Source organism: Lepidochelys kempii, chromosome 7 (genome assembly GCF_965140285.1).
Source record: "Lepidochelys kempii isolate rLepKem1 chromosome 7, rLepKem1.hap1, whole genome shotgun sequence".
Classification (NCBI taxonomy): Eukaryota; Metazoa; Chordata; order Testudines; family Cheloniidae; genus Lepidochelys; species Lepidochelys kempii.
The window spans coordinates 29816749-29841421 of record NC_136386.1 but is presented as its reverse complement, the minus strand read 5'-3'; the positions used below and the strand labels follow the sequence as shown (position 1 = coordinate 29841421).

Genomic DNA, 24673 nt, shown 5'->3' with positions numbered 1-24673 from the left:
TTCTCCCAGCCCAGTGTTGATCACTGGCTCCATTCCGTATTTCTGACATTGACATGTGAAAGGATGAATGCTTTGAAAAATAATAGATTGGGAACATTTGTCAACTCAGAATCCCATTGATGAGTCTTTGAGCTGAACTGGAGAGTACTGATATACATTTTGTAGCTACAAGGGGAGTAGTAAATTACTTATATAATCTCTCTCTCTCTCTCTCTCTCACACACACACACACACACACACACACACACACACACACACACACACACACACACACACACACACACACACACACACACACACACACACACACACACACACACACACACACGTTAGGCATCCCCTTTCCATTTCTCAATGTATTTTCATTCTGCAAAAATCCAGTGTGTTTTACTGAGAGTAGTGGAAATGTAAAAGAACCTTATAGCCGGTGAGGACAGGTGTCTGCTAGAGAAGGCAGCTTTAGATGTTTGTGGGAGGAGAATTATTCCAAATAAAGAGCCTCGGTGCACTGTAAGGTCCTGAGGATGTGAATCTTGCTTCTAGCAAATAGTCTCTTGCGAGCTCTTTCCTCTGGCTGCTAGAGTTAATGCAGCTATTAAAATTGCTTCTGTTGAAGAGCTCATTCCTGCGACCGCCCTCTAACAGTTTGAAGTTTTACAAGATAATTGGACTGTAATTTTCCTTTTATATAAAAGCTTCCTTCAGCAGTCTTAAAAAATAACATTTCCCCCTTTTGTTAAACGCTTGTCAGGGTTACCCTGAATCTGATGCCTGCTTTAACCTTAGACAAAGGCCAAGTGTGTCTATCACACCCCTTCCACTCCAGTCTATTCAGTATAAAACCTTATACTCCTGAATTCTCTTCTGCAATGCTGCTACTTTAGGTGAAAGGGGTTTTGATCAAGTTATCAGTTAATTCATGATGCCTAGGAAAGCTTTTTTTTCCTTGGAGAGTTCTTTGGCTTTTCAGGTTTTCCCCATGAAAGCTATAGGTAGGGAGGAGAGGTTGCTGTGAGGGGTAAATAGGAAATTGACAAAGAATTCATACAGCCTTTCTTCTATGGGCCTTGGTAGAGGGCAGACTTCCTGTTATCAAGGCGAGCAGCACTTCCTCTGACTCCTCCCAGCACTGAGAAGTTGGTTGCAGGCAAGGCAGATTGGCTGGCAGGTGGAGAGAGAGTTCATTCAAGCTGCCTCTGTTATAAAAAAGCAAAGGCTGGTCTTTTAAACACTTGCAAAGGCTGCAGGTGCCTTACCCACCCCGGGGTGCCAACTGTAGCTATGCATTTAAATGCTCACATTGCAAACAGATTTCCAACATGATTCCCCTGGCTTTAGGGGGTGGGAATTCCCCCCCCCCCCCCCCCACTGTGCTAGAGAAACCATGAAACTGCCAGCCCTCTAGGTAGCTAACACTTGAGTAAAACTTTACTGGGAAGTTGGGAGGCTGGCATGATATTAGAGCATTACAGCATTAGCTGTGCTGTCCTGGACAAATTCAGGGAACTATGTTCTACTTGCCCCGATTTATCCTGCAGTTGAATTGTGCGTGATATCCCTGGCCTAAAAACTGTTGCATAGTGTTGCTCTGAGCTATTAAACAGCTGCCATGTTCCACCCCAGAACTGGCTGCTTTTCAGAGTTGAACAGATTCCTGTTTCATGAAGACTTTGTATCTGGAGCAATATAAATATAAGGTTGTTATTACATGTACCTCTAAGGTATAGTTCTTACAGAATTTTTTTAAGTCTACAAAATTGTTTTTCAGAGAAATTAAAGATGTACAAAGCTGATTAGTTCAGCTTCACCTACACAGGCTAGACTAGAACTAAATTCACTGTCTCTGTGTATGTCATATAGTCCTAATTTATAAATAAAGAAGAGACATTGTGATCATCTAGTCTGACCTCCTGTGTAAAACAGGCCATAGAACTTCACTGAATTAATTCCTCTTTGAACTAGAGCAGATCTTTCAGAAAAACATCCAGTCTTGATTTAAAAATTGCCAATGACGGAGAATCCACCATAGCCCTTGGGAAGTTGGTCGGGAAGTTTAACGTTAAAAATTTGCACCTTGTTTCTAGCTTGAACTTGTCTAGCTGCTTCTTCCAGCCATTGGATCTTTTTAGATCTTTGTCTGTTGTCATATTGCTTTAACTGCAACCACAAACCAAACCTGACTACATCTGATAGTACAATAAAGATATTTCTTATTTACAGAGTAGCTGTAAGCTCTTTAGGTCAGGGAATGTCTTTGTTTTGTTTGTACAGTGCCTAGCACAGCGGGGTCCTGGTCCATGACTGGGCTGCCTGGACACAACCACAGTACCAATAAATAATACTAAAGAACCAAGCAGGGTGTCTCTGGGGCGCTTCCATAAGCATTCACAGTTGCTGGTTCACTTTCCCCTAGATCTGAAAAATAGCTAACCACCAAGCAGAGCAGAGAGAGATCCACGCGGATGGTGGTGGTGCAGATTTCTGGGGTTGGGACTGGAAGCTAAGAGTTAATTAAATTCCATTCCAGTGGTGGATACGTGACGCTATTGCTACTAGCATCAGTTTGTATGGGTGCTGCCTTATAGGCCTCCAAAGCAAAAGGGATCTGTGAATAGCGAGTCTCCTCATTAGCTGATGAGGCTTCTATGTGGGGTCCTGGGTATCTTCTTCACATGTGATTAAACGCTGCTTAATGAAAGGGAATTGCAAAGTAAATTGAATCTCTGTTTTTTTTCATGATCTGTACAAAATTATGGATTTAATGGCTTGTTGACCCCACCCCCAACCTGTAATAGCTCTCTCCCTTTCATTCCAACAGGCTGCCTTCAGATCTGGGGAGCGAGTTTAAAATGGTGTCTGTCTTGTTCATGGTCCTCCTTGTACATCTGCCTTGGTTGTCAGTCACGTGCTGCTTGCAGTCTGCATTCGGTGTGCCTGTTTCTTGCCATACCCAGGCATTGGACTTCTGCGTATTTGACTTTTTGAGTAGTGATTGTCTTCCTGTGTGATTGTGCAGCACCTAGGACAATGGGGTGCTGATCTAGACTGGGGCCTCCGTGCTCTTCCACACTCTCCTGCCTATACCAAGCATTCAAAGATCATGAGTCAGGCTCTCCAAACTCCTGAGGCTTTTTAAAATACATGGTAGTCTCTCTTAGGGCACTGGCTCCCAAACAGTATTAAGGCAACCCACCAACTGCATTTTGTCATTTTTTGCAACACCCTATTACATATATGCATCTTCTGCTCTGGCACTGAAATGTTAACTCCGGCCTGGTGTGGAGGGGATGCCGGGGTTATGGTGGGGTTCAGAGATGACCCAGGCCTGCCAATAGTGGGGGGCAGAGTGAGGGCAGCCAGCTTCAGTGGTGTTATTGAGTATGCTCAGTACAAGCCAAGCAGCAAATCCGAGTGGGCACATAACCCCACATGACACACACACCCTGCCTCCGGTGGGGTTGGAAAGTGAGTTTACCCCACAGCAGTGGCTCCTTTCCCACAAGGCTGGGTCCAGCCTTCCGCCCTGGGCATTATGACCTGGGATCACAGCACCACTAGGTTTGGCCTGAGTGACACTGCAACCTTGTGTACCAGGTCATAATTCCCAGAGCCAGGAGCCTGGACAAACCGCTGCTGCAGGGTGAATACAGGGTGGATGTGCTCTCTAACCCACTGCACTTTACCAAGCTGGGACAAATGTATGTTTGCCTATGGCAACCCATCTAGAACCTTCCTGTAACTTGGTAGGTCAGGGCTCACCGTTCGGGAAACACTGCTTTAGGGTGTCACATTTTCCAAGCTTTTTGCCATAACCATGAAGCCTTGCTTTTTGAAAGCTGAAATTGTCACAAACTAACGTGACTCCAGAACATTGAATAGCATGATGAAATCCTGAGTTAGCAACACTATGCAAAACAACTATGCTAATGATCTGTAGATATCAAAAATGGCTTTGATTTCTAAATGGGTGATCAGCTGCCATGACTGCAAGTTCAGGAGGGTTTCTTTTCTGGGAAGACAGTTGGCATAATTCTTAATAAAGCCACAGATGACAGCAAGTGATGTCTTATCTTGTCCTTCGCTCCATTACTTTTGCCTGGAAACAGATGGAATACACAACTACTGTTGTTCGAGGATTCCTTTAAAATTATTTCAGAGGAAACTGAACAGCCCCAAACAAACACTTCCACAGCAGCATGGTCACTCATATACACAGTAAGCTTTGCCTGGCAGAATAACCTCAACAGGGGAAAGATTTACTGGTTACACCTCTCTTTATCTCAGGTGTTTTGCTACAGTATGATCTCTTCCGTGCTAGTTGTGACATTGTGCATTTAAGGATGTGTACAGGTAATATGGGGATTTTTTTATGTTTAGCTGCTACTGGAGATCATAGCAGCAGAAGGCAGTTAGGACTATAAGAGACGGGCTGGAGAAAATAGGGATAGTAGCATGAATGGAAGGCACACAGAGATCATGGAATATTTTAGCCATGGAGTTGAGCAGTTGTGATGTCTCAGAGCAGTCAGATCTTGGATATGTAGCCTCGTCCTCAGCTTTCACAGAGAGAGACATGAAAAACAGGCGTATCCAACATTGCTGCGCCTCTTGTTGGCTCTGGAGATGCAGGCCTGCTGGGTGTGTCAGTGGCGATTCAGTGATAATACATGTTGCTCGTTCAGTGCTTTTCATCTGGAGATCTCCAAGCATGTCATGAAGGAAGGTATCGTTCTACAGATGGGAGCTGAGGCAGGAAAGGGGAAGTAACTTGCCCAGGGTCACATAGTGACAGTGGCAGAGTGAGGAATGGAACCGTGGGTCCTGACTCACTATTTGGTGCCGTAACCAGTAATAGATGCTTCTGTTTTCTCTGGGTCACTACTAAGCACAGGCTACCAATGTGGCCCTGTGGTTTTCCACATTGGTGGAGGGGGGTCACTTCAGATGAAATGCCTTGTCTAAACACACAGGTTGCACCAGTTTAACAAAATCCCTGCAGACTCCTTGTGCAGACACTCTTCAGCCAGTTATAAGAATGACTTATATTGACTTAGCTTAGCACGATCCCTGACTTACTTAAAGTAAATGTTTCCAAAGTACCAAAGTGACTCAGGAGTCTAGATCCCTTTGCCTGGGGCCTCTAACTGCTACTGTTTGTACAAATCACTACAAAGGGAGTGTGCAGGTCCCTTCTCTTAAACAGATCAGGTTCCTTATGTGTGACTGTTCTGTTTGGAATTTTGTGGTATCTCTGAACGCTTTCCAATGAGAAGTAATGACTTGGTTTGGCTTGTTCATACTGGTGGCATCTTTCAATTCTACCTAGCAATAAAAAAAAAAAAAAAAAAAGCACCCCTACCACTCGCTGGGCTCTCTCACTTGCAGAGCAGAATGTAGCAATGTGTGATGGTTTCCTGTGACTCTTGTCCTTGCATAGTGCTCTGTTTACGCTGCCTGCATACAGCAGCTGGGCATCCCTGCAGAGGAACAGTATGTTTCTCTTTGTGCTCTTCTTGTATTTTCAGATAATCCCCAGTGAGTTTGTGTGTGCTTTGCTCAATGGCTCGCTCTGGGAAGAACTGAATCTGTCTGCATCCTGCTGACACCAGATAATGATCAAGCTGGGGAAGATTTATTTTAACACAGCCTATTACAAAGCTAAAGCTGAAACCTGTAGCTCTTCTGAACAGTAACATTTTAACCATGTTAAATCAACATAAAAGGAAGAGCCATATGTGATTATTATAATAAACATAGTGTTTTTCCTGTCTTCAGTAGCTGCTGACACATAGAAGGACTGGGTAAAAGGCTCTTGGGGTAAAGATAGGACCCTTCACAGTGGGTGTTGTTTCTGTATGTCAGTCATCTTTATATGCTTGGCATATGTTAGCATCCATAGCAGTACTAAGGAAGTCACACGCCTCTACTCTTCTGTACAGCAGCATGACCACGAGAGAGAAAGCAAGAATCATAAATCAAGATGTTCAGAAGTGTCTGTCTTTACTTTGGTTATTTTAGTTTGCACATCAGACCTCCTTTTTCCATGCAAATGGGACCGAAAAGGCTGCTCACCGCCAGCAACGGAGTGTGTGAAGACTTGCCTGTGGATTTCCTTAGCTGGCTGAATGGGACAAGTGCCCACTTGTACTGAGTTAAACAAACAAACACAAGACCCCACTGGCTTCCGACGGCAAGAGCCTCTCGACTCTGTGTTCTCTCTGATCACATTGGCTAATCCTTGGGGAAATGGAGTTCTTTACATCTGTTGCCTTCCATCCTAGGCACTCTGCTAGAATGTGTGTGTCAGACAGAGCTGGTAGACCACAGCAGCACTTCTCAAGCACCCATCTCTCCGAGCATAGCCAGGTATAGTGCTGTCTCCGCATGCTAGTAGGTGACAGTAGCTCTGAGCTCCACATGATGCTCTCATTAATCTCAAGGCAGGTGTTAGTTAAAGGGCCTAATGGTGAAATGTTGAATGTCACCATTAACTCTTATTGCTGATCATTTAACCAGAGCAGGGGTTTGCAAAGTGTGTTCAGCAGAATGAAAAATGTAAGGAGCGAGTTATGGTGGAGTTGGGAAGGAATGTGGAGCTCTGAGAATTAAAAGCTTGGAAACCCCCTCAAGTATCTAGACTGGCCTTAAATTCTACCAGATGGGGGCATCAATATCCTCTAATCTGACCTCGTGTATAGCCCAAGCTAGAGAATTTCACCCTTTATTGAGCCCAGTCACTTGTGTTTGATTAAAGCATCTTCCAGCAAGGCAGCCAGGTTTGATCAGAAGACACCAGCAGATGGACAATCCACCGCTTTCCTTAGCAGTTTGTTCCAATTGTTAATCACTGTCCCTGTTAAAAACTTGTGCCTCGATTTCTAACTTGTCTGGCTTCAGCTTCCAGCCATTGCTTCTTGTTCTGCCTTTCTCTGTTAGCCTAAAGAGCCCTTTGCTACCCGCTCTGTTTTCCTCATAAAGGTAGCTATGCACTGTAATAGTCACCTCTGTCTTCATTTTGATAAGCCAAAAGAGTGAGCTGTAAGTCTCGCCCTGTCAAGCACTTTCCTCAGCCCTCAGATCATTTTTGTGGCTCTTCTCTGTGTCTTCTCCAGTTTTTCAACAACCTTTTTAAAACGTGGCCCCCAGAACTGGCTGCGGTACTCGAGTATTTTTCCCACTAGTGCCGTATCCAAAGCTCCCTCCCTGCTGCGGGTCACAGTGGCCCTCTTTGCCAAGCATCGCACTGGGAGCTCATGTTGATTTGTTTGTCTATCTAGGTGTTCTGGGGTGGTGGGCGGAGCTGAGCACCAGAATGTCCCCTATACCTGACCACCATAGATTCCTCCTAGCCAGGCCTGAATACTAGTTTGCTCGTGCACCCTGCATGGTTGTTATACACTGCGTTGTAACAATGGAACCTGTGAAATCTCTGTGTCTGAAGCTTGCTTCTGGTTATCCTTTGTACGTCACTATTTAGCTTGTTTGTCATAGAGAGTGGCGGTTTCCTGAAACCCTTTTCTGATTTGCATATGCTCTGTTTAACTTTCAGCTGCCCTTAAACATTACTGGCTGAATTCCAGCCCTTCCATATTCATGCACCAGTTTCACCATTTTCAAAGGAAAATAGCTGGAGTGCCAAGATTGTCCCCAGCTAGTGGCCTAATTAAGTGTGAAGACAAGTATGTTGCTTACATATTTTTTAGGTCAAAGCTGAACTTGGTCTGTTTTTTGTTTATTTCTCTAAGCACAAAAAAGGAAGGCTGATCTTGGGGTTAAAAGACAGGACTTGAGGTCTGGGCTCCATTCCCAGCCCTACTACAGACTTCTACCAGTTACATCATTGCTTTGTTTCCCCCATGTAAAACAGGAATAGCTCATCCTTCCCTACTTCAGGAGTGGTGGGTGACTTAGAGATGACATGAAGCCTGACCGGATGTCTGGAGACCTGTGTTCCATTCTAGGTTCTACCATTAACCTCTAACAAGCCTCTGTGCCTCGGTTTCCCCATCTGTACAAGGGTGCCAGTCCTTGTGTTTCTTTTTGAGATCGAGCAGTGAGATGCACTAGAAGCTAATTATTATGGAACTGGTAAACAGAAGAGGCTCTAAAATTAATAGTTTGCTCGTTTAAAACTGCCTGGTATGAAGGTAACCTTTTTAGGAACATAGGACTAGAACGGGCCTACAGGGTCATCAAATTTAGTCTTTGCTATTGCAGCCAACCTCATCAGAGAATCCTGGTCAGAAACATGTCGAGCTCCATCTTCAAACTAGTTGCAGCGGGGACAAATAACCTTCCTTTTGGAAGGCTGTTCCAGAACCACACTCCTCTGGTTAGAAATCTTCCTTTTCAAATGCTTTTTCCTCTAGCTAGTGGAGAAGAGTGTTAGATCCGGTGAAACCCATGCTGCAGCGTGTCCCCACTTATCCACCAGTAATGCTACACCCCAGAGCTCTGCAGGGACTCTGACATCCCAACTAGTGTGACAAAAAGGTGTGAGAGAGGCTCAGTTTAGCCACCGTTCAATAAAAGCCTAATTATTGCAATTAATTCCTCTGGCCTGCGAGTATTTACGGTACTAGAGTTACACATGTTCGGTGCAGTCCTCTGGCTGCTGGCGAGCTGCTTTGAGCATCCCAGTTTGATTACGTGCATTAAGGTGTGTCCATATGCTACACAGACAGACATAATGTAGACCAATCGATGCCTTTCCTTCCACAGCAGGAAGCATGTACCCCTCCTACCTATTGAACTGGGTACCCTAAAATATCAAGATTAATAGTTTTTAAGGCCAGAAGGGACCGTTAGATCATCTGGTCTGACCTCCTGTATGGCACAGGCCAGACAATGTTACCCCTGCACTGGGCCCAGGCACTTGTGTTTGACTATAGCGTCTTCCAGAAAGGCAGCCAGGCTGGATTTGAAGACAATCCATCACTTCCCTTGGCAGGTTGCTCCAATGACTAATCAGCTGGGCTGTTAAACATTTATGCTTTATTTTCCATTTGAATTTGGCTGACTTCAACTTCCAGCCATTGGTTCTTGTTCTGCCTTTCTCTGCTAGGTTAAAGAGCCTGTGAGTATCCTGCATTTTCTCCTCATAAAGAGACACCATCGAGTCACCTTTTGATCTTCTCTTTGAGCATTTGAAGTCTCTCACTCCAAGGCATTTTCTCCAGCCCTGGAGTCAGACGTTTCCATGCCTCCTTTCTACACCACCTCCAAATTTTTCAACATCTGTTTTAAGATGTGACCCCCCTGAATTGGACAGGCTGTTCCAGGGCAAGTCTCCCCAGTGCTGTATATGGAGGTGAAATCCTCTCCCTGCTCCTACCCACAACCCCTTTGTTTACACAATCAAGGGTTACATTAGCCCTTTTTGCCAAGTGTGGCACTGGGAGCTCCTGATCAATTATTTGCGCACTATCACCCCTGAATCCTGTCCAGAATCACTGCTCTCCACGATACAGGCCCCGCTCTGTAGGCATGGCCTGTATTCCTTGTTCCTAGATGTGTGACCTTGCATTTGGCTCTATTAAATACCAAGCAGAAAACCAATTGGCCAGAGCAGTTCAAAGGCTGCCATTAGGGGAAGTCCTGACCAAAGAGGTGCCTGGGGATATTTTGACTCCACCCCACCATTGAGAATAAGAGCCTGCTACTTACGCAAAGTGACTCCTTTAGCTCCAGGGTAGGGGCTGGTGCTGAAGGTCTGGGGTTCAGTCCTGCGGGAGGTAAACAGGCCCAGTGTGTTACACAAACAAGCTGGGGAGGAACTATTCCCATGCCTCCAAGCACCGAAGAACTGCAATGATCAAGTGTCTCTAGGCTAAGCTTCTCTAATATTTTATTGTGCAAACAGCAGTGTAACTTTCATTCTGAGGTCTTGGAGAGCTTGATGAACAGCAATTGCTCCAGCCTGGCAGCGCGCCTATGAGATGGACATTACCCAGCTGAAAGATGGGGAAACTGAGGCACGAGTGGGACTTTCAAAGAGCCCAAGAGTGAAAATCCCAGCTGCAGTGACTTCCCCATGGTCATACAGAACGTCAGTAGCAAAGATAGAAATAGAACCCAGGCATCCAGCCCCTCAGTCCTCTGCTGCCACCATTAAGTTATAAGGAGAAGGAGGCCATGTTTCATGGCTAAAGCAATGGAGTGGGTAGTAAGGGCTGTGTTGCATTCCCAGCTCTGTCACAGACCTAGGGAAGCTGCTTAACCCCTGAGACCAGCTTCCCTAGGTTGTTTGGAGACAACCCCTGCCTCCCAGGGATGCTGAGTTCCTCAGTGCCATAAAACTTTAAGTTCAAGGAGCTGGGGTGAGAGGAGAGGTGGTGGTGGTGGACAAAGCTGGTAAAGAGCTGGTAAAGAGCTAAGTGCATTATCCTCATGACCTGCATTCCAACTCTGGTAGCTTTCAGGGGGGTTGTTCATGGGAACCAAGTGCAGAACAATCCCATACAGGCCTGCTGTCTCATTCCTGACCCGAGTGACTAAGTTGTGAAAGCTTCAGTGACGCTGCCTGGAACTCTTTCAGGAACTCCGTAGTGATAGTTTTCTGCCTGACAAAGCTGTATGGTTTCCCAAAAGATTTCACAATGATGGATTCCTGCAGCAGCCCCCGGTACATCAGAAACTCCTGGGTTTGCAACATATCATAGATCTTCCTTTGGAAGTTGTGGCTCTTACTATATGTAATCCTTTTCCCTTTTCCCCTGTGGCACATGTGAGGAAAGTGAGGTTATTACTCCAGGATGGTTTCTAAACTTAGTGGGATGGGGAGAGGATTCTGAACGATCACAATTCACGTTTGCAGTCCTGGTCAATCACCTACCTTCCTGGCTGATGTGGGGTGGCTTAGGCTAAAGAAGTGTAATGCAGGAGGTGGCCTGGATTATGTCACCTGAGTAGTAATTTTCCCTGAACTTGCAATCATGTCTTGTAAGTGACCTGTAACTTCCTCCATGGTAATCTTAGGTATCTCTTGGCATTGTGGCAAGAAAATTCTTGCTGTGTCTAAACAGCTTCAGAACTCCTAGATTTTTGTTTATCTGGGAATAGATGTGGGCATGGCTTAGAGACTGGTAGATGATCTTCACTTGGAGAGGAGATGAAAATCAGGTGTCCATGCTGAACTAGTTAGATCTACCTTCAGTACTATTGATCATAAGGCGGCGGTGACTCTTGTAGACCTGTTGCAATAGATGAGCCTGCTTTGGCTACTCCTTTCCATCCGAGGGTATTTTTGGAACACGGTTCTTTCTCTCTGAGGGTGTAGTCATGAAAGGCTGTCAAAAAATCCCAACTACCTCCCCCATTGCTCAGTGTATATATGGGATGTGAAGAATGTGTTCGATATTTGTAGTATTTTTATGAAAATTATGTCCTTGTTTGTTTGCTCTTGTGTTGGGGGTTATGGGATCAAGAAGGGTAAATTCCAGTAGATGCTGAAAGCTTGTCAACCCAGGGAAATAGCCCACAATAGCTGTTGTGCACTAGCTTCCCAAGTGAACATTCTTATTCCACACTCATGCCTTGTGTGGTTAGTGGATTAAGCTAAAGTGCACAAAGGCATTTGTAGTGCGGAATAAGAGTGTCCACACAGGGAGTTAGTGTGAAATAGCTCTTATGCTCCAGATTCATACCCTAGCTATTCCACACAAATGCCTCATATAGACAGACACTAGCAAGCACATAGGCAGATGAGACTAACAATTCTAATTCCCACCTATTCACTGGTAGTTACAGAACAAAACAGAGAACCTACTGCTGTGAAGTCCAACCTTGACCTCACGGTGAATAACCCAGTTTGGACCAGGCCCAGGAACCCAGGGATGAAAAAGGAATTTTGAAATGACATTTATGAATGGGATTCTATGACAGGGTTGGCTGCGACAGCAGGGGACTGGACTTGGTCACCCAGAAGGGCCCTTGCAGTTGTGTGTCCTACACGCCTATGAATGACAGTCTGCCTTGTTTCTCTCAGCGTAAGTTTCTGTGAATCAATAAATCATACTTAGGTTTGATGAAGCTATCCTGAGTCACTGCTGATTCTTACTGGTCACAAGCTCCCATTGAGAAGTCTACAGCCAGACCCAAAGCCAGTTGGTCCGGTTGAGGTAATATGGTTGGTAAACAGGGGGTGTTGTAGCCTGGTGATCTTCTCTAAAGTGAAGTGAAACTCATGGTTCCATTCCAGGAGACGTGCAGGTAGAAGCACTTGAAAGACATGGAGAGAGCAAGATTGAGATCCCAGGGGCAGCTCGTTCCAAACTGCAATGTGGGGCTGATAGGGGGCCGAACTTTAATGGCAGCTGGGCAACTCTGAAAAACAGGCCACTTCTGAGCTGGCTAACTAGAGAAACCCAAGTCTGAAGATTTTATCCTTTGCTTCTGAAAATAAGAACAATGCGCTCTCCCCCCACCCCTCAAATCCTGCCTGATCTGTTTGGGGACAGCACTGATCGTTCTTCTGACTAAGACATCTTCTGTTAACTCTCCATATGCTGGGAGCTCACAGACAGTATTAGGTAATGGTTGGGATGCATCTGCTCAACCTTATCTCCTGTGACAAAGTTCCTCCTCTGCCTTGGTGGGTCCTGCGCTTATTGGCGGATTTTCTCACCTCAGAGGTTCATGGCAGCCCTCAGTTTGGCCACTTTTGTGGCTCAAATCTGCCGTTCACTCAGTTAGCCTCATCACTGGCCAGCATGGGGAAAGGAAGAACAACAATCCCCACAGTCTCTGCTGATCCACCTAGTGGATCGGGGAACAGGCCAGAGACCATCCCCTCTGGTGGAACCCACGGTCCAGTTCAACTCCTCCAGTATCAGGGAGGGAGTTGGGGGGATGGAGGGATGGGGGAACCCAGGCCCGCTCTCTACTCCGGGTTCCAGCCCAGGGCCCTGTGGATTTCAGCTGTCTACAGTGGCTCCTGTAACAGCTGTGCGACAGCTACAACTCCCTGGGCTACTTCCCCACGGCCTCCTCCCAACACCTTCTTTATTCTCTCCACAGGACCTTCCTCCTGATGTTTGATAATGCTTGTACTTCTCAGTCTTCCAGTAGTACGCCTTCTCACTCTCAGCCCTCTTGCTCCCAGCTCCTCGCACGCACCACAAACTGAAGTGAGCTCCTTTTAAAATCCAGGTGTCCTGATTAGCCTGCCTTAATTGATTCTAGCAGCTTCTTGATTGGCTGCAGGTGTTCTAATCAGCCTGTCTGCCTTAATTGTTTCCAGAAAGTTCCTGATTGTTCTGGAACCTTCCCTGTTACCTTACCCAGGGAAAAGGGACCTACTTAACCTGGGGCTAATATATCTGCCTTCGATGAGCAGATTGTTACAGCTTCATGTACTGCTATCTATCGGAGAAGTTCTTCTTTGTGCAATCTATCCTTAATAGTAGGTGAGGGGGAAGAAGAGAAGTTACAACTGTTAAAAAACTGTGTGTTGTGGGGAACATTCAGTGGTTCCTAATTGTACAATTTTGTTTGAAATGAAATAGTGTGTTTTTTAGCCATCATGGTTGTAGAAATAAATATACAAAAATATGAAAAAATCACTCTGCTGTAGCCATCTGGCCCAACCCTGTCACACTCCCTTTTAACAGAGGTTTTTGCCTGGGAATTGCCTGTGTTTTTTAACGTTTCTCAGAGCATGTGGAAACCCATACAACAGCAGTTCCCATGTAAGTGAAGAATGTATGTAACTGTACTGAGCATTTGTGAGGTTCCATGTTATGCAAAAAGGCTGCCGGTTTGGAGTTCCCTTGTGCTGGCCTCTTATCTGTCACAGCAGCTGTGCAGATAACAATAGATATTCCTACATTGGGCTCCACTTAGCTCCTGTGGCTCTAAAAAGATCACACTGCTTGAAAGACAAAGTTGTTTTGGAAGTAGAAGCAGCATTATGTTTCCTCAGTCAGCACCTGATGTGTTTGCTGTAAGCTGGCAGCAGGTCCTTACCCAGTTTCTCTCACCTTCACAATAAAGCTATGCCTCCCTGAACCCCCTGCACTTACCTGTCTCCTTCCTGAGCTGTGGCATGTGCTACTGTTACAGTTGCAGTCATCTGTGCAGATGAACAGTGAGTCATGGATGACCTACCATGTGCCTGGTAGTACACAGGCTGCATCTCAAGAGGCTTCTCTTTGCAATTAACCAATTCTGGTGCCACCTGCCTTTTATTCCTCTTCTGCTTCTTTATTTCCAACTGCTAGAGATTGTCCTGGGCTTGATGGGATGTAAAGTACGGGACTGCTCTTGGGAAATCTGAGTTCAGTTCTTGGCTCTGCTATAGATTAGGGCCCTGGGGCAGATCTCCCCTAAATTCCCAGCTGTGGTGACCCCCACCTTTCTTAATAGAACATGGTGACCTGTTACATGTTCATCTGGTCTGGCCTCCTTAGTTTGTCCATAAATAGCACAGACCTAACCTTCTAAACTAGTCCTAGCAAAAAGTTAGAGTGGTGTTGGCTCTGACGTCAGGTCAAAGATTGATCAGGAGAGAACTTGGAGGCTTCATGCCGCTGAGAGTTGGGTCAGTGAGCTCGGCAAAGAGGCGATGGTTCCCTTTTTTATGGTGTGGGTGCAGGTTAACACCTATTGCGTTAAAGAGGGCAAGGTGCTCAGCTCCAGTGGTGATGGGGGTCAGACAGCTGTGAGGCCTCAACCTGGGTTTCACGTCTGTTTGAACTCGGCCCTGAAAGAGTCCTAGGTGGAACCATCTGCCCTGCAAACTCTTTTTTGTCGTCCTGACTCATTTTTTTTCCCTTTCCTCCTTTTTTGTCGTGCTGCTGGCTTCCTGTCTAATAGCAGTGCTTCGAGTGGGCTTCTATTGCAGTGACGTAGCCTGGAGAGAGAAGGTGGTGGTGTGAGGGACTCTGGAAAGCATCTGTTTCTTCCTTCTAGCCTTCTGTTTCCCCTTCATCTCTGAAAGAGGAAGGTGCTGCCTTCGGTGCATCCTGGGACTTCATTACTCCTCGAGTATGGATATGAGGAGTTAGTAAAGTAGTCACTAAAACCTGCAAATGAGAACTTGGATCTGATAGAAATCTAAGGATGCACAGCTACAAAACCATGGCATTTACGTTACCATGGTCTAGTGCCTGAGCCACTGGCTTGGTCTTGAGCAATAGGGATTCATCCTGAAGTATTTGAGCATCTTGTCTCTGTGGGGTGGGGAAGTCTTGTTACTCCCATTTTACAGATGGGGAAACAGAGGCATGGAGGGGAAGTGATTTGCTCAAGCTCGCCCAGCGGCAGAGCGGGGACTAGAACCAGACCTCCTAGCTTCTCGTCAAGTGCCTTACTTAACACAAGATCCCCGAAGCTACTCAGGCACCAGCCAACCCAGATGATTTCCCTGTTGCCTAGAGATGAGAAGGACGCTTCCTCCATATCACCATTTATTGATGCCACACAGGCCCCTGTGCTTTACTTTAGGAAGATAGCATTTCCGGCACGGGGTTTTCCTCTTGCTCTGGCCACTGCTCCCAGAGTATTCACCAAGGGCTTGCCATGAAAGGAACCTTGGCAGGAAGGCATCCCCATCTACTGCTTCTTGGGCTGCCACAGTGGGGGACCACTGAGAGACAGCAGTGGCAGACGCTCCCCAACGGTTTCACATGGAGGAGTTACTGCTGTGTCCTGATCAGAAGAGTCTGCCAGCCACGCACACAGTTCTGCTCCTGGGAGCAAACAGGGATGGTGCCTGTCTGACTAACGGCACTGCTCTGAGATCGGCACTTCCAGCGCTCCCCGGCAGGAGGGGCCTTTCTGCAGTCACCTCTCTGGTGGCTGAGGAGTGATGCCTTTTCATATGCAAGCTGGAGAGCACTCGCTGGCGCCCCCAAAGGTTGTAGCGTCCATCTGAGGGGGGTGCTCAGTCCTGGGGCTTGGTCCTTGGAGAGGAGGCAGGGTAGAGGTGGATGGAGCCCAAGGCCCAGCTTTCCCTCCATGAGCAAGGGGCATTGTGGAGTGAAGAGTTCCATTTACCATGTGCTAATTGGACAGCTGGGAAGGAGGCTTTCCTGCCTCCAGGGGGAGGTGCAACTGTACCTGTCCTGTGCAGAAAGATCCCTGCGGTTATTCACTATCCTTAGCACAGAAGGCAGCTCTCTGGCAGAGTCAGTCCATCTCAGCCCCTGGCACCTGGATCTGGTCCCCACAGCTCTCAGGGAACATGCATTTGCACCACGAAGGGAGTGTCTCTTTATCTCCCCTCCCCTACGTTTGGAGTCTTCATTGCTCTCTCTGCCCCTAGAATTGGGGCTGTGAACACTATAACCCGTTTCCCAAAGAGGTCCTTTGTCCAGAGCCAGCCCTCAAGATTGACCCTAAGCTGTCCTGCCATTTGATAGCCTTCTCCAACGAGAATCAAAGGGAGAGAGAACCTCCTAGCCTGTCATTTTCAAATGGCTGATGTGTGTCTCTGGGGTCTACCCAGTGGAAAGGTTATGTGGCTAATGTCAGAGCTCACTGCCAGGGGACAGTGGTGGCCACTTTGAAGGACAATCGCATGTGTCCTAGTGGGAGATCTACTAGGAGTTTTCTCCCTTTGCTCCAATCTCTGGTCCCTCCAGTACAGAGAATGCAGTTAGTGGAATTTTCAGAGCACCCAAGTGATGTTCTCTTGAAATGGGATTTGTGCTCCTAAGTCCCTTTGGCACAAATGAAAACGCCGCTCAGTCTCTGTCTGTAGGTAGTCTCCCTGCCCAGGTCCATACTGCCATCAGGGTCCCACAGGAATGGATCTTAGGACTTTAATAGGAGGGAAAAGAGGAGAGCGTATCTGAGCTATCTGAAGGATTCCTTTCTCTGCATAATGAGGTCCACAGACCCAGAATGTTGCTACAGGAGCTGGTGCAGGGTTTGGCTCAGTGGAGAAACGTGCCTGTTTCTGTTGAGCTCTGCAGTACGTAGCAGTCTTGAGTTTTTCTGGAAGCAGATTGTGAGGATTTTGTCAGTCAGCCAAGCAGGTAACTTCCACAGAGCAGGAAGGTCCTTGGGGCCTGGGCTGTACCCCTTCCTGGCAGTGACTGGCAGGTCAGGTTTCCCCCCAAACCTGCAGACCCACTATAATGTGGGTGTGGAGCTGGTTGCTCAGTGAAAGGAGATGTCCCGACTTTTCTGGGACAGATCAGGCTGTTGGTAAAGTACAAAGTGTCTCTCACAATGGGCGTCCTTTGAAATCTATTTTCAAAGATCCTTTAATGTGTGGCCTGCACTTCACCACTCCCTGCTCATGACAGCACACAGACCGTGCAAACCAGTGAAAATCACTGGTAGCCAAAACCCCTATTACCCAAAGGTTTGGCATGGCCCCCCCCCGAGACCTGGCTCTGGATAATCAGAGCTTTACCTGTGTGTTGACCTATATGCCTTCCGTGCATTTAGTGCAGTCCATAGATGTTATGGCCAGAAGGCCTGTTCTTTTCTAATCTGATCTCCTACCTATCACAGTCCATAGCACCTTACCCGGTAACTTCTACATCAAGCCCAGAACTGCCAGAGGCTCAGACTGAACGGAACAGGTTTGAGTTGCCGTCAAAGATCATAAGTTCAAAGCAGGTCAGCTGCAGTGTGGCTTGACTCCCACATGAGCTTCCTTTCCCTTTCCCTGAGCGCTGTTTGTATTGCAAGAGGCTGGATGGGCCAGGCACATAGCTGGGAAAATATTTGCACGACAGAAATGCACAAGAGCATGTAGACAGCCTTGGGGAGTGTCTACTCCAACCTGCTTGTAGCGCAAAGCTCTGAAGAGCTGCCTGATGGAATAGAAAGCCATGAGTGGATTGCATCTGTTACAACCTCTGATTCCCTGTTTAGCTTCAGGAATGCTTCATCTCTTCCTGCATCTCCCAGCTGCTCCGTCCTGTTTCTGACAGTTTCTCTTCTCCTGACAGGTTGTTCAGCTTGACCCTGAAGAAGCTTATCATGTTGAAGGAGATGGACAAGGACCTAAACTCGGTGGTGATCGCTGTGAAGCTGCAGGTCAGTGTGCCCAGTCAGCAGCTGAAGGTGGTGTGTTTTGCATGTGGGAGCAGGGTGGAGGGGTTCCAAGCTAACTAGTCACTGCTGCTGCCTGCCTGCCTGGTCTCCTGCTGACTTTTTCCCTGCCTGGTGCCTCAGTTTCCCTATCTGAAAATGAGGCTATGCCCACCTGTGTAAAGCACACTGCGATTGACGGATGAAGAGCTCTATGTAAGAGCTAAAAGATAGGTATAATTTAGGGGAAATCTCTAACATGCGAGGTCCTTGCCCTCCAGGCAATCTCTCCTCCCTCAGAACAGGAAAGTGCTGACAAGGGACTGCTACAATGAGGTGGGCTGTGTGTGGGTGGTGGTGGTGGTAGGGGTCGGCGAGGGAGAGGGGGGGAATCAAAGCAGCAGGGGATGAGGGTGAGTTGACATTATTCAAGCAGTGAGGAGCAGCCCAGCAGGGCAAGGATATAAATCAAACCGGAATGTTTAAAGAGCAATTTTCTCTAAGGTATCATGAAAGAGGCAGGTCTTAGGAGGGACTTGACTGATGGGCAGAGGAATGGCCTAGGTGAGGAGCCCCATGCAGACGTGGTGTGTGTGGGGGAGGGGAAGTGGCCAGACAGGCTGTTGAGTGGAGAGGACAGGTGGGTGGGGAGCAGAGTGAGCAGTGTTTTGCAGTCAAAGGTAGTGGTGGAGAAAGGGGAGCCAGTGACAGGGTCAGATCAGGCTCGTGATCTTAGCAGATGCGCTTTTCCTCGTGTGGAGTGGGACATGGGGCGTGTCAGAGAGCCCAGAAGGGAGCGGGTTACAGCAGCCAAGCCAGAAAATGAAGACCTGGGCAGGATCATTCTCTGTAGAGAGTCTGGAGCCGAGAGGTGATCTGGGGAAACAAGCAAGCAACAAGATTTTCTCTGTGCACCCAGCCCTTGGACAAGAGGGAGGCGTGGGACACTGGTGGTGTTGGGGAACGCTAGGAGGTCAGTGTTGTCCCTGCTCCAGTTAGGTGAATGCTGTTACAGATGTAACTTGTTGTGGTCTTTCTGGTAATCCTCTTGAATTGGGCGCATGAGGAATGAACATTGGCCCGTCCACTGCTTACTGATCTGCTAACGTAATGTAAGCCCTGCATCATCAATAAATGTTTAATCCAAGCTGTCGTTGTGCATCTTTCTCTGCCAGTTTCGATGTCTGCAGCTGTATGTCAGGTGATGCCCGGGAGCTCTTCTTTCCCACTCCCCTGTAATGAGTCTCGCTAAAAGTGGTTGCTCTTGCCTACCGTTCAGGTTGTCAGCTTTGCAAGAGATCATTGGCGTGCTTGACACACATTCCCTACCGCTATCTCTCTCCCCCGTTGTCTGAGAGAGCCAGCATGATCCAGATCTCCGGCTGTGATGCCATGTGGGGATTCCCTGCAGAACTTGGAGAGGAGGTTGAGGGCTGAATCACTTTTGGTTAATCTGTGCAGCTGCTTTCTGTGTTTGAAAGGGCATGAAGAAATTAACCCCTCCTTTCAGGAGCTCAGGGGGTTTAATTCAGGCAGTGTCACTATGTCTGCAGCCCTTTAGCTAGGATACTTGGATGGTTAATTATCCGGGGGGGAAAGGGATGCCCTCAGAATTTCCACCACACATTACACTCTGGACACTTGAGCCATCAGAACGAGAATCCATTCACAATATATTGTCCAGATCTTCAAAATCGAACTTTCCCGCTTCTAACGTTGGTGTTGCTGTCATTAGGGCCCAGAGTTAACATTTTAGTCTGAGAAAGTGGGGCAAAGTCTCACCTCCTGTAGGCTCTTGCCAGGCTTGTGCAGCTTGGACTGTTCTGACTCATGCTGGGTTCACCTCTGAAAGTAGCCTGCAGCTATAAGAACTGGACATTCTGGGTTCTGTTCCCACTTCAGATCCTGCTCTCTGAGGCCTTCAGCAGGTCATTTATCTCACCTTTTTTTTTGCCTTACCTTCCCCATCTGTCAAGGGGGCTCCTGACTGCCACCCTTTGCAAAGTGCTCTGAAATCTTGGGTGCAAAGCCTGTAGAACTACAGCCGAACTAAAAACTGTGTCTGCAGCTTTATTGGCCAAGCCCAGTGAGGTCTTACGCCCAAATCAATCACACTTCTCTGTTGGCCTGCTTTGCGATAGCTTTTGAATGCTACATCCAATAGATTCCAAAATTCCAGGGAGTGTTCTAGGCATCCATGGACAGCACCCTTTGATTTTGTGAAAATCAGTAAAACCGATTGGAGGAAAAGGGAGACACACAGTGCTGCTGGCCGGGGTTGTAAATGCCAGTAAGGAAGAGGAATTGTTCAGGATGGCCTTAAAAAGCACATATGGTGCATTCTTTTACATGCTAAGGTCTGCAGAGCCATTCCAGTGGATATGCCAGCCTGCTTCAGCTCGGGGCAGACCCAGCCTGAGAGTCACTGGCTGCAGCACCCCCTCCAGTTTTCTCTGCCTCCCCAGTGGCAATCCTGACCCCTCCCTGCTGCTGAGCTCTGCTGAGGGAAACCCCAAACGAGCAGAGCAGGGCCTTGTCTGAAATAACTAAATACGTTCCTGAAGGAGGCTTGACTTCAGAGCATTCCCATTTTCCCATCCCCAGACAATTCTCTTGTTTTGCAGATGCGTGGCAGTCTTTTCCCTTTGCTCTGACGTGTGCTCCCAGGGTCTCTCTCCAGGATCATGGCAGCAGTAAAACTGTCTTTAGGGAAGAAGGAAATTCACTTAATCTGTTCCTGGACAACTTTTCTGATCGGGTTCTGTACAGAGAGAAAGCTGAAGCAAACACATGAGTGGTATGGTTCCTGGAGTAGCTTGGCTTCAGGACAAACACAGACACATGGTGCCTGGAAAGTCGATCATAAGCTAGGGCTTGGGACCAATACTAGCTGGTATGAGGACTCCTCTCAGAAGAAGATGATGGCCATAAAGAAAACAAGTGGTGTGCCAGAGAAATTATCCAATTCTTATTGGAGCCTATGGAGAATTCTGATCTTCCAGACAGGCATGCTTCAGTGATCCTGACTTCCTCTGAGTCCTTTGTAGTAATTCTGGGTATCCCCTCTACATCTTGCCCTGTCACATCCATTGGCAGAGATCTAGCTCCAAGTGTATATTCTATCCCCCACCCCCACAGCTGGAGAACGCAGAGAATCAGATTTTTTTAAGAGATCTTCTTCATTCAGTTCAGGGAATGGGAACCAGAATGAGAGTACCACATCCACCAGCGGGACCAGAGAGATTCATTGAGGTCTCGGAGCTTCCATGGATAACAGACCTGTTCTGGTCATGACAGTCAGCGTGTGTGATTGTGTTTTTCCTAGTGTGTATGGAAACCCTAGCAGCCCTTCCCCAGAGAGAAACTCTCCTGTCCTGGGCAGAGCAAAGTTGGTATCTCTATGTACGTTGCCCACCAAGGTGGAGATGAACACCAAGACTTTCGCAGCGGAAGTCGGATTAGCAGAGTAACTCCTACACCCAGAAATATCTCTAGTTGTAAACCAGTTTGGTGGGCTGGTGATCAACTGCCTTGCATCTGGAAACTGTAAAAAAGTGCCCTGTAGCCTCTCTGTATTGGAATGTAAGGTGGTGAATGACATCTTGCAAACCTGGGTGAGGTCCCTGCTTTGTTTTCCTACCTATGGCGCTGCTCCCCAGAGCAGTACAAAAGCTAGTGAGAAGATAGAAGTGGTGATACGTTTTATTCCTTTCTGGCTGAAGAGGCAATGGCGTTCAGACCTGATAACTGAGTGTAGGATTGTCACCTTGTCTTTAGCTCACAGACGAGGTCTGCTGTTGCAAGACCAGCCCCCCATCCGTGACCAGTCAGGTTTAAAGGAATACAGGCTGAGGTGATCATTGTCCCCATGCACCCCGAAGGAGAGCTCAGCAAATAGAACGTATTCTACTGGCTGGGTGCAAAGTCCCTGGTTTAACTGCCATGCTAACCTGGTGAAATGTAACCTTGAGAACCTCCCTGAGGGCGTTACTGCAAATGTATCAGCGTGTCCAAGCAAAAAGGCCAAGTCTCTGCAGTGTAATGTTCTCAGCATGTTCAAGCAAAGGACATTTTGTGCAGATCCCAATATTAAATGCTTTCTTAGGGCATCAGCTTTATTCCAACCTGCAAGGTCGTAGGGCACGACCTTTGGATCCTCATTCTGCTCCTGACAGCACTACCCAGACTGAACCCCTGTGGAGGTGTCCTCATACTTCCTGTCCATTAGAGCAAGCCTCCTGGTGTTTGAAGTTGGGAGCTTTCTCTAATGAGACCCTGTATTGTTCTTTTAATGTACAGAAGTCATTTTGTTCCCTACGTAAATTCAAGAAATAGTCCTCCTTCGGGTAAGCATCCAAATCCCGTCCATAGGAGCGCAGACGGTCAGACAGCAGAGTAGTGATGTCTCCTGTATTGAGACTGGCTGGACAGCCACATGGCCATCAATATGCAAGTTCACCAACTTCTGCATCTTAGCCAGTGCGAGAAATCTTCTCCATGCCTTAGTGCCCCGGGGAAGATGGAGGAGATATAATTTACCTTGTTTTGGATGTCTGTTTAGGATGATCCTGCTTCCTGCTCTGGGGGCACGCTGCTCTGAAAATCCCAGTGTAGCAGATCTGGTGCCTGGAAAGTCCATTGTAGCCTTAGCATGAAGAAGTATAAGAACATGTATCCTTGCTTACCTGCAAAGTTCCTTTCTTCAAGTAATAAGGTCCACATATCCAGCCCACCCAGGAGACGAATCATCCAGGCTAGAGATGGAAATTGACGTTCAAGGATTTGGATTTGTTGTCATTGAAATTTCCCATGCTTTGAAATAGGAGAAATTGTGCTTTTCCTATGAAGTATATTTACCACCATCTGTAATTTAGGAAACTAGGTCTGAATGATCCTGGCTGTGAAAGTTCTTGGCTGCAGGGGACTTCACTAGTGAGGCATTCCCCTGCTGCCAGTGACTGTCAGGCCTGTTTCTTCAAGCAGATGGAAGTACCCATTGTAATGGATCTGGGGACCTTGTTGCTCAGTAAAAGGGAATTTTCAGGTAAGCGCAAATACATTTTTTTCTGTTTCTTCATCTTCCAAATTCTTTGCAAACATTAACTCTCTTAGCCTGCCCCAGGAATACCATCCCCTGCCTCTCACCGATGCACAGAGATAGCAGAACAAAGTCTGGGGGAGAGCCAGGACTGGAAATGGAGTTGCTGATCCTGGTTCTGTGGCCTCTTCCTAGGAGCAATAAGCTTCCTAATGGTCAGATCTGCTAGGCTGGGGAATAGTCTCTCCTAAGAAACATCCCATGAGATGGGCCAAAGCCTTAGAGATTTGCTCCAACTCTCTCCCTCCTTTACAGTATCTTCACCACTACGCCACTCCACATCTGCCGCGGGCCCCCTTCCCTTCAGTGTCCCTTCACTGCCACTACATAGTTCACTCTACTTGTGTGTTACATCCTTTCACCCTGCATTTGGTCTGTTTCGATTGTCAGCTCTTCAGGGCAGGGACCATCTACTCTATACAGGGCCTAGCACAGTGGTGCCCCGTTCTGGGCTGGCCCTTCGGCACTACAGCAATAAACAGGATTACTAATCATACTCAAAGTGGAAGCCATGCTGCATTGCTGGGGGCAGCTGGGGCTAATCTAGCAGGTGTAACTAGTATGACTGAAAAAAGAACTAGTCTTTCCTCCAGCAGCCTAGCAGTGATTTGGAGAGAGACCTAAAGACAGCAGTGACCAGCCAAAGAGCCTGCAGTAAGGGACAAACCAGCATTGCATTGGGGGCTTTTCCAGCAGCTCCCGTTGGACCCAGCAACTCTTCAGTCCATTCAGTCCACACTTCCTGTGTAAGGCAAAGAGGAAAATAAATATGTCAGGCCAAGAGCTCATCTGTCTAATCACAGGAGAGGGGGGGATGACCTTCTTCATCCTCACTCCTACCAGAGAGCCCTATGCATTTAATTAAAAATTTATCCCAGTGTGAATTAGTTACAGCTGAGATGACATGCTTTTATTACTGACTGACTGCTGGGGGTTTTAACCCTTCCCCTCTGGGGTTTCCGTAGACTGTACAAATGATACCATGTCATGGCAACGCGCCCCGTCCCACCTCCAAACCTCACTGAAAGTTCTTACCAACCAATGCTAGGGGGTTTTGAACCAGTAATTTGTGTCCAGTCTAAGGAGAGCTGTTACCAAGAGAGCATGTCCTTTTACTGCTGTCTGCTTCCTGCTGTTTCCCTATCATGTTTCTCACTGTTAATAACTTGGGTTTATTAGGTTTTCATGCAGAAGAATTTCAAAGTGCTTTAGGAACTATATATAGCTCGCTCTGTCCCTGCTGAGATGCAGCCACCTCTGCAACACGCAGCAGCCATTTACCAGTGTGGATCACAGCACGCAGCGGGTCGGGGGAGGGAGGGAAGTAGCCTGCGTTTGATTGCAAGTGCCAGGGCTTGAGTGGCACTTCCCCCACAACGCCGCTGCCTTGGAGAGCCAAGGAAGAACTTTCAGAGGAACTCTGACCTCAGGCACTTGCATCACTGCTGAGTCCAGGGCAATTCTTTTGTAGGACACACATGCAAATTATTTAATGAGCTAATTAGCATAAAAGCGTAAACCTCAGCTTGAAAATGGTTGTGTGAATTTGATGCAAATCCTGCCTGCCCTCAGTGAGGAAGCGCTTTG

General features: G+C 47.3%; 1 protein-coding gene across 4 annotated transcripts in view; it reads left to right on the top strand.

The window, feature by feature from the left end:
• Window positions 1-24673, top strand: part of PACS1 (phosphofurin acidic cluster sorting protein 1) — a 104294-nt gene that overhangs the window by 38629 nt on the left and 40992 nt on the right. For all 4 annotated transcript variants that reach the window (XM_073351604.2, XM_073351606.2, XM_073351603.2 and 1 more), the window contains exon 2: window positions 17907-17994. In XM_073351604.2, the coding sequence (XP_073207705.2) occupies window positions 17907-17994 (88 nt within the window). The remainder of the gene's footprint in view (window positions 1-17906; window positions 17995-24673) is intronic.